Here is a 9,744-nt window from a genome sequence, read left to right on the forward strand (position 1 = left end):
ACAGAAACCTGTACCCCAGTGTTTGATGCAGCACTGTTCACAGTAGCTAAAAGGTAGCAACAACCGGAATGTCCATCAATAGATGAACGGATGAACAAAGTGTAGCATGTACACACGATGGACAGTTACTGAGCCATGAAGAGAAATGAAGTCTTCATACATGCTATGGCATGGACGAAACTTGAGAACGTGCTGAGTGAAGGAAGTCAATCACAAAAGGACAAATATTGTATGATCTCACTTAAATGAAATATCTAGAATAGGCAAATGTATAGAGACCCTGCCTTGGCTGCCAGCTGAAGCACCCCAGACTGAGAGAAAGTGGACCTGGGGTGGTCCTGAGACACAGCTGTTCGTACAGTGGGCCTGCTCCTGCCCCCTGCACTGGGTGTGGGAGCCGCGGCCCCTCGCTGTGTCTGGGGTGGGGTGTGCTGGTGCAGGGAGAGTGGACGCCTGTAACCTCACTCTGTTTGCCCTAGGAGAGACGGATGCCTTTTCATCAGACAGGAAATACCTAGGACTGGCTGTCCCCTGCTGCCATCGGTGGGCGTCTGTACCCCGGGCTGCATCTGCAGTCCCCAGCCCCAGAAGTGGGGAGTCAGTACAGCAGGGCCTGGCGTGGTCTGCCCTCCAGTGCATCCCATGACAGGCACAGTCTGTGGACAAGGAGCCCAGGGGACACGTGCTGCTGTTCACACTGCTGTCGCCTCATCTTTTCCTACCAGATTCCCAACTTTGTTTTCGAGGACAGGTTTAAAATGGGGTTCTCTAAGCAAAATTGGGTCGTTTCGTTTTGGAATAGATTGTCTGTACGTGTTCACATGTCCCGTAGAGGCCTCGGCCTGTTGAAATGTGTTGATGTGGATAATGTTAAATAATTATTTAAGTAATTCATTGTATGTTGGGGAGTTACTGCATACATTTACAACTTAATGACTTTTGTATTTTATTTTTCAAAATAAAAGCTTTAAATGTGAAGCATTTTAGAAGTTTCCATTGTGATATCAGAGACGCAGTAGAACCTTATTTGACAATGAACTAAGAAGCAGTTTCTTCAGGTGGCTGATTGCTTAGTGGCGTATCAGTGTAATTTATGTCAGGGGCCTGCGGCTGTCCCTTGTCTCAGGGCTGCTGCATGCTTGCATACTTATTGAAGGACAGAGAAGTTCTGTTTCCAGCTGCTCCCAGCAGCCACTGTTGCCGAGCACAGGGTGATGGGATAACAGTAACTCCCAGCTACTGACTGTGTTCTCCATGCATGTTCTCATCCCTGCCCCGAAACCCTATCTGCTCTAACCTTAGCCATCTCAACAACTGCAGTATTTCTACCCAGCCATTCAGCCTGAAACTAAGAGTCTACTTGCTTCCTGCCTTCTCCTCCCTCTTCCCACCCGCATACCTTCAGAATATATCTTGAGTTCCTCCACTTCTCTGCCCCCCCGCCTAGTGTAAGCCATCACCATCTCTCGCCTGGTCTGTTGCAGTAAATCCCTCCTAAATGATACTGCCATTCCTGCTCTTGCTCCCTCAAACCTGTTCAGCACACAGCAAAGTAATGGTTCTAAAATACACATTGGGATGTGATGCTTCCCCCTCCCCCATTTAAACTTTTCAGGGGCTTACCATTTTCTTTAGGATACAGTCGAGTCTCCTGCCAGGACTCAGCTACTGCCTCTTCTCCTTCTCACCGCAGGCCACTCTTCCCTACCCTACCCGGGGGGCTCCTGGGGGCTTTGCATTTCCCAGAACCTACCAAGCCTTTTCCTGCCTCCAGGCCTCTGCACGTGTTATTCCTCCCCCTGGAATGTTCTTCCCTTTGCTCTTTGCACTGCAGCCTCCTTCTCAACTCCCCTGTCTCCGTAAGTTCCACTTCCTTAGAGAAACTCTCTGACCTCTTGGACTGTAAGGTAGATCCTGCTCCTGCCTACCTCCTTGACAGTACCTCCCACACTTGGCCTTTGTTTGTTTATTCACTCTGTTATTGTCTGTCTCCTACACTAGGTGGTAAGCTTACAGAGAACAGAGGTCTCTTCGTGTCAATTTTTTTTTTTTTTACTTTTTATTGTGCTTTAAGTGAAAGTTTACAAATCAACTCAGCCTCTCACACGAAAACTTACATACACCTTGCTACATACTCCCAGTTGCTCTCCCCCTGATGAGACAACCTGCTCCCTCCCTCCACTCTGTCTTTGTATCCATTTTGCCAGCTCCTAACCCCCTCTACCCTCTCATCCCCCTCCAGGGAGGAGATGCCAACATAGTCTCAAGTGTCCACCTGATCCAAGAAGCTCACTCCTCACCAGCATCCCTCTCCAACCCATTGTCCAGTCCAATCCCTGTCTGAACAGTTGGGTTTGGGGATGATTCCTGTCCTGGGCCAACAGAAGGTCTGGGGGCCATGACCACTGGGCTCCTTCTAGTCTCAGACCATTAAGTCTGGTCTTTCTACGAGAATTTGGGGTCTACATCCCACTGCTCTCCTGCTCCCTCAGGGGTTCTCTGTTGCGTCGTGTTCATTTTTAATCCCTGGCACCTACTGAAGTGTCTGGCACGTTCTAGGAACCCACTAAAATACTTGGTGAATGGATTAATCCTCCCAGGAGCTTCCTGGCATTCCATTTTACAGGTGAGGAAACAGAAGCCTGGCCAGGTGAAGTCAGGGCCCCCTGGCTATTGCCTCAGTGGTGACCTGGTACTCAGACCCAGGTACCTTTCTTCCCACTCCAGCCCCTAGCCCTGTCCCTTCCATTTTAAAATAAATCCCACTGCCAGATCAGTCCTGTGTTCACCACTATGTCTTCAATCACTCCTTTGCTCAAAAACTTGATTCTCTACACGTCACCCCTAAAACCCCACTGCCATCAAGTCAATGCCAACTCCTAGTGACCCTATAGGACAGAGTAGAACTGCCCCAAAAAGTTTCCTGGCGGGTTTGAACTGCTGACCCCTTGGTTAGCAGCCGTAGCACTTAACCACTACGCTACCAGGGATTCTTCTACATGTTGCGTCTAGACTTCTGCCTCCACAACATAGCCTCACTGCTCCCTCATACCATACGATCCCCTTCCTCCCTGTCTCCTTGCACGCCCTTCGCTGTCTGCTTTTTCTAAACACCCAGACACCCAGTCTTCTCCCCTCTACCTAGGAAATCACAGCCTCATTGAGAGTCAGCTCTCCTAGGTCTCATTTCTGCACAAAGCCTCTCTCAACTGTTCCAACCTCCAAATGGCAATAAAGTTGGCATCAGCTTAACAGAATAGGTATTTTTCTTTGCTTGTTTCTTGCGCTAGTCTTACGTCATCAGCTTTGTGGGAAGGGGCCTTTATGAAATGTTGTGATTTGACCAAATCAAGTAAAATTTAAGGGAGTGTTCCTAGGTCAGGAACCAGGGTAGATGTGTGACCTGTGACTAGGCCCAGCATAGCCACGGCCACAGCCAGCAGATGAGCCAGGGGGAGCCAGGGAGGTCCTCAGTGGCCACCAGAGGAGCTTGAAGAGAACATCAGCCATGAAGAACCAGAGGGTTTCAGAAGGAGAACAAAACCTTAGTGTTCATTTAGTCAACCACTGCTTACGTTTATCAAGTGAGTCTCGTGGTCCAGGTCCTGTGCTAAACACTTAATGTTTAAAAAACACTAGTTACCATTGAGTCAGCTCCAACTTACAGAGACCCCATGTGTATCAGAGTAGAATTGTGCTCCACAGGGTGTTCAGTGGCTGATTTTTCAGAAGTAGATCACGAGGCCTTTCTTTGGAGGCACTCAGAAGAGTGGACTTGAACCTTCAACCTTTTGGTTAGTGGCCGAGTATGTTAACCTGTTGCCCCACCCAGGAGTTCCTTGTACATGTTTCAACTCATTTAATCGTCTTAATCACCCCCGGAGGTAGGTACTATTACTGCCCACATTTTCCAAGATGATGAGACATTGCTTCAGGGAGGTCAAGTACTTTGCCCAAGGACGCACAGCAGGTAAGTGATGGAGTCAGGATGCAAACCCAGGCATCCTGGCTCCAGAGCCTACTCCCTTACCCACTGCTCTACCTCCTAGTAAACATCTTTATGCAAGAAGAAAAACCCATCATGATTAATGTTGAGTGACAGCTCTTTAAGTGCCTACCTTGTACTTAACAAATTTCCAGGTGTCATTGAGTGTACTAAGAAGCATAGGCAGATCACTGCCCGTAGGCATCGTGGTCTTGGTGAAAATCAAGAAAAATGCAATGAAGCAGCTATTTCAAGCTCTGTCTAACACAGCTTAGACTAGTCCCTACCAAAGAATGCCTGGTAGGGGTGGGTAATTAGGGGTTTAGGCAAGACTGCACTCAGTGTTGCCCCCGAATCTGGACTTCTGGGGAGCTGCAGATCCTAGGCTATCCTTGGGCAAGGTCAGCATTTTCAGCAATGAGTTGTCACTATGCAACACAGTCTTCTACAGAGACTTTTATGTCCCTACATAAAGAAGGGCACTGCCTTTACTCTAGATTGGGTAGAAGAGGTCATTTTTACTTCTTCTTTTGGGTTTAAATCCTAGCAGAAACCAGTTGTTGAGTCAGCTCTGACTTCTGGCAGCCCCATGTGTGTCAGAGTAGACGGTGCTCTGTAGGGTTTCCAATGGTTGTGATCTTTCGGAAGTAAATTGCCAGACCTTTCTTTCGAAGTGCCTCTGGGTGGACTCCAACCTTCAACCTTGAGGTTAGCAACCCAGCGCATGAAGCATTTGCACCACTCAGAGACTTCAGTCCTAAAAAAGTAGTTCATTATTTGAGTATTGGGGGCGGGTGTGTGTGTGCATTTAATCTTGTTAGGCATATAAATAAGTGACATTGATTCTCCCTTTGGAGTTTTTTGACGTGCCTTATCACTGAAGATCCAAAATTGATTAATTTTCAAAATGAAACAGCAATTCTTTTGTTGTTACACACAGTAGAAATGACCTCATGGCCTCTCCCTGAGACAAAAAGTCTAAAGTGCCCTCTGGTGGTCAGACCTAGAATAACTGCTGAACCTATGAACCAGTGAATGTGTGCAAAGCTTTCTCTGCACAGGTGTTCATCGCATTGTAGTTTATAAAAACAAAGATCGTGAAGCAACCTTACAAGAGAGCGGATTGGGTAGATTAATTATGGTACATCTGCACAATCAAATACTATTCAACCATTAAATACGACATTGGAGAAAAATATTCAATAACATGGAAAGATATACATGTCTACTTAAGGGAAAATCGGAGACCACAAAACCGTTCAGTATTTTCACATTGTTGTTATTTAAAGGATAGATAGAAAAATAAATAGAAGAACTGGATCAACAGATAGACTTGTGCCAGAATGATACCAGTGTTCTCTCTTCGTGGTGGGGTTGTGAGGATTCCCCTTCTTTCTGCTGAACTCTGTTTTCTAGATGTACAATGGTCAACATGAATTCCTTTGGAAAAAAGCAAAAAACAATGAGGTTTTTTTTTTAAAAGAAAGAAATCATAAGCTTGAACCCCCAACTCTTACAGATAGATTAAAAAATGAAACTGGGACCTTGGAGAGTGTTGACTCACCCAAGGCTACACATTTAGTTAGAGTTTATATTGACTCTCAATTCATTTATTTTCTGTTAAGTCTCATTATTGAGCCAATCCTTGTGATGAGAAATTAGTATTGATACTCTTCAAACTTAGTTATTGGTTGTTCTTTACAAATGAGTAACTGAAACTTGAATCAGAAATGAAGCAGATTCTGGTTACACTCTTCTCACTCTGAGTTCAGAGCTTCAGCTGTTTGGATGTTTCGATGGAGCACGTTTGAAAAGATTCCTGTGCAAGGAGAATTTATTTCTCTCTCTTAGGCAGGGGCTGGCAAGCCAGTGAGCGACATCTGACCACACCCCTTCCCTTCTGTCTTATCTCTGCCTGCTTCCCCACAACAATGGCAGGGCAGAGTAGTGTGACAGAAACCACATGGCCTGCAAAGCTGCAAATACTTACCATCTGTCGCTTTGCAGAAAAACTGTGCAGACCTCTGCTCTTATACCTTATTTTATTCCTGTGTTGCCTCAGGATGTTTTCATGTTTCACTTCTTCGTGCCGCTAACAAACCACAGGGACTCTCTGCTTGCAGTTCCAAACAAATGTCAAAACTCCAGAGCTAGGAAGCCCCTAAAGGGAAAGTTGTCGTTCCCAGGTACCCTTTTACTGCCTCTGAGAGAGCCAAGCTCCTCCAACTCAAAGCCAATGCGGGTTCTGAGTGGGTGGGGAAGCCTGGGAGGAGAAGGTTGTGGAACAGTCGAGAGGCCCCAAACATTAGAAGACGGGTGCATTTTATCAGGGGTGAGGAGTGATATTTCCAGCTAAATTCTTTTTCTGCCTGCTGGAGTCATATTGAAGCAATAAGCTGTAAAGTGCTTGAGCCTGAACTGACAGACCAGTGAAAATGCTATACAAACCAGGCCCTCGGGAGAGGGGCAGAGCTGGGGAAGTGGCACCATTAACCAGCCCACCCACCGGTGGGACTTACCCATATTGCTTCCACAGGTGACTGGGACAGGAGCTCACCAAGAGTTACAGTGGATGAGAAAGTAACTATGGACCCTCAAACCAAATTCATAAAACACTGTTTTCATGGAATCGTAGTTGGGAGTTATTTTTGCATCTATATTTTATATTATTTTTCTTTGACTGTAATTAAATAATGAAAATATAAAACAACATTCATCCAAAGCCTACAAGTAAAGTGAGCCCAAGCTTGGGATGATAGAACTTCAGGGCCTGTTTAATCTTGTGAAGATATTCATGGTGACCAGTGTGCACCTCAAACCAAAGAGCCCTCAGTAGTTTGCTCTGGATAAGACCCCACAACCTCTGACCACTTAGGGGAGCCTCTTCGTGCCAGCCCAGGATAATGGTGTCCTGGAATTCCCACCTCTATGACATTAAAACAGGAAGGACCAATCTGTGGGTCAATGTACGCTGGGCTACTAACTGAAAAGTTGTAGGTTCAAGGCCACTCAGGCACCTCAGAAGAAAGGCCAGGTGACCTACTTCTGAAAAATCAGCCCTTGAAAACTCTGTGGAGAGCAGTTCTACTCCGACACACATGGGGTTACCATGAGTTGGAATCCACTCCTCAACAGTAACTATTTTTTAGGTTTTTTCTTTTGGTATAGTTGTTTATATGTCTAGAACATTTCAAATCAAAATTAAAACTAAAAGACGGTAATGTGAAAATGAAGCTGGATGCTATTCCCGTTTTTATTTCCTTCAGTATGTTAAAACTGTTATTAAACTAAAATTGGGAAAGTTCAGGAGCTGAATCAGCACTTTGGAAATCTTTCAGCCTTCAGAAGTTCTCTCATTTGGGTAGGCAAAGTAGAAAACAGGCTGTAATCCAGTTTCACTAATCTCGGGGGCCTGATGCCTGTAGGACTATCTGTTTGGTTGACTCTTGGAAATCCCACTGCCCGAACAGCCTGTGTTCTCAGAGAGGCCCTCACTGCCCCCTCTGAGTGGGCATGTACCACAGTCCCCCCCTCAAAGACTCATGCCCTTTCCCTGCAGCCCTCCCTAGAGCTGCCCTGGAAGTCATTCCGCTGTGGGATGGGATCAGCTGCTGCCAACGAACTGTCCTGCTTTCTCAAAAAGCCAGCTCCAAGCCCTTCCTACTTGCTCAGCAAGCCTCCTTCCAGTGCCCTGACCTTGCATTTCCCCCAGTGTGTAAACAGAACCCACTGGGAAAGTGCATTCCTGAAGGAAATCCTGGGCAGAAATGGAAGCCGGAAACTCCAGCACATTCCACAGCGTACCACTGATTGCACCTGGTTCTCCCCTTCCGGAGCCTCTGGGCAGCCTTCCCATTCTCTTCAGATAGCCTTCCTTTGGAGTGGAGGGATAACTGTCTCCCTGGTAGCCCCTTAGCTCTGTGGTTTTCTCATATGAATTCCTAAGGGAGGAGAGGCCATCTGGTAGAGCGGCTAAATGGAAGGAAGGAAGGAAGGAAGCTGGTCCATGAGGACTTTGGTGAGTTACATAACGAGCCACCCCTGGATCTGCTCAGAGTTCTTACATAAACCTGTTGCCGTTGATTCGATTCCGACTCATAGCAACCCTGTAGGACAGAGAACTGCCCCATAGGTTTCCACCCGCCTTTCAGTTAGGAGCCGAGTGCTTGACCACTGTGCCACCGGGGCTCCTCTTCTTTTTTTTAATATTTGTGTCTTCAGTGAAAGTTTACACAGCAAATTAGGTCCCCTTTTAACAATTACTACACAAATTGTTCAGAAACATTGGTTACAGTTTTCGCCATGTGTTGATATTCTCATTAATTTCCTTGTGGATGCTTTGCTTCCAGTTTTCTGGTTTCCCTGTGCTTTTTCTTGTATAACTATTGTTGTGGTGTCTATTCTGACTCATAGTGACCCTATACAGACGGGGATTCTGTGTTTGCACGGAATAGAATGTCCCATGGTTTCCAAGGCTGTAATTTTTATGGAAGCAGACCGCCACATCTTTCTCCCTCTGAGCGGCTGTAGGTTCGAACTGCTGACCTTTTAATTAGAAGCGAAGCACTTAACCACTGCCCCACCAGGGCTCCCTCTTCTTACGTGAGAAAATTTTATTTATTTATTTATTTTTATTTTTCATATTCCCTTATTACTTAAACCACTATTCATTGCTGTTTCTGTTACAGGTGAAACATCCTAATTTGCGTAAGAGCAGAAAGAAGAAATTTTGTTAATACGCATTTTTGAAAAAGACTGGAGCGTGTAGTTGTAGATAAGAGAAGGCCTCAGGGCACCTCCTTTAGGGCAGTGCTACTCAAAGTGTCGAGTCCCTGGGTAGTGCAAACAGGTAATGAGCTCGGCTGCTAACCAAAATGTTGGAGGTTCAAATCTACACAGAGGTGCCTTGAAAGAAAGGCCTGGCAATCTACTTCTGAAAAATCACGCATGGAGAAGCCCATGGAGCAGTTCTACTCTGACACACATGGGGTCACTATAAGTCAGAAAGTCTGATTCAGGGATTTGCAACGTCTGAATCATCTGGGAGTTTGTTAGGAGTGCAAATTCAAGGGCTTCACCCCAGGCCTCCTGAATCAGATCTCTAGGGGTAGAACTGGGAATCTGTGTTTGGACAAGCCCTCCCTCATTGGCTGCATGCTGGAGTTGGAGAAAGCACTGGCCTAGAAGACTCCTACAGCTGAGAGTGGGATGGGCCCCACAGAGGCAGCCCCGCCAGCTCATTGCTGACCTCCCTGAAGCTGTGTGGTCCTCTAGGCCTCGGTTTGCTCTTCTGCCACAATTGGGGGTCAGGTGAGGAACTGGGCGTGAAGTGACTTGAAAGAGCTAAACACCTTGGTGAGTTAATCCCAAAAGACTCCCTGAGCTGCCCCAGACCCAGGCAGACACCTTCTCTCCCCGCCAGAGGATTCAGGACCTGGGGCTGCAGGAGACGTGCTGGGCCAGGCTGGACTCTGCCTCCACAGGCCTGTCTCCATCCGTGTGTCCAGGCGCCCAGTGGAGGATCTGCCACCAAGAGGGTGCAAAGTCACCGTCATGTCAACGGCTCCTGCTTGGAGTCTGCTTTCTGATTCCTTCAACCCTGCCAACGGGGCAGGTCTGGAGACCTGGCTTTTGCCCTTGGGGCCTGAGGAGGGGCGGCTCCTCTCGCAGCGTCGCTCTTCCTCTTCGACATCATCCCACCGCATCCTCCAGGAACGCTGCCGGGCCTCCACGGGGGACAAGGGCGAGTAAGTCGTGAC

General features: G+C 47.0%; 1 protein-coding gene across 2 annotated transcripts in view; it reads left to right on the plus strand.

The window, feature by feature from the left end:
• TPST1 (tyrosylprotein sulfotransferase 1) overlaps nucleotides 1–993 on the plus strand; it is a 98,916-nt gene extending 97,923 nt beyond the window's left edge. For both annotated transcript variants that reach the window (XM_049904562.1, XM_049904560.1), the window contains one exon: nucleotides 480–993. Coding sequence is in view for 1 of the 2 variants with exons in the window: in XM_049904560.1 (XP_049760517.1) it covers nucleotides 480–518 (39 nt within the window). In the remaining variant the exon portion in view is untranslated. The remainder of the gene's footprint in view (nucleotides 1–479) is intronic.
• The last annotated feature ends 8,751 nt before the right edge of the window (nucleotides 994–9,744 follow it).

This window comes from Elephas maximus, chromosome 12 (assembly GCF_024166365.1).
Source record: "Elephas maximus indicus isolate mEleMax1 chromosome 12, mEleMax1 primary haplotype, whole genome shotgun sequence".
In the NCBI taxonomy this organism is placed as follows: domain Eukaryota; kingdom Metazoa; phylum Chordata; class Mammalia; order Proboscidea; family Elephantidae; genus Elephas; species Elephas maximus.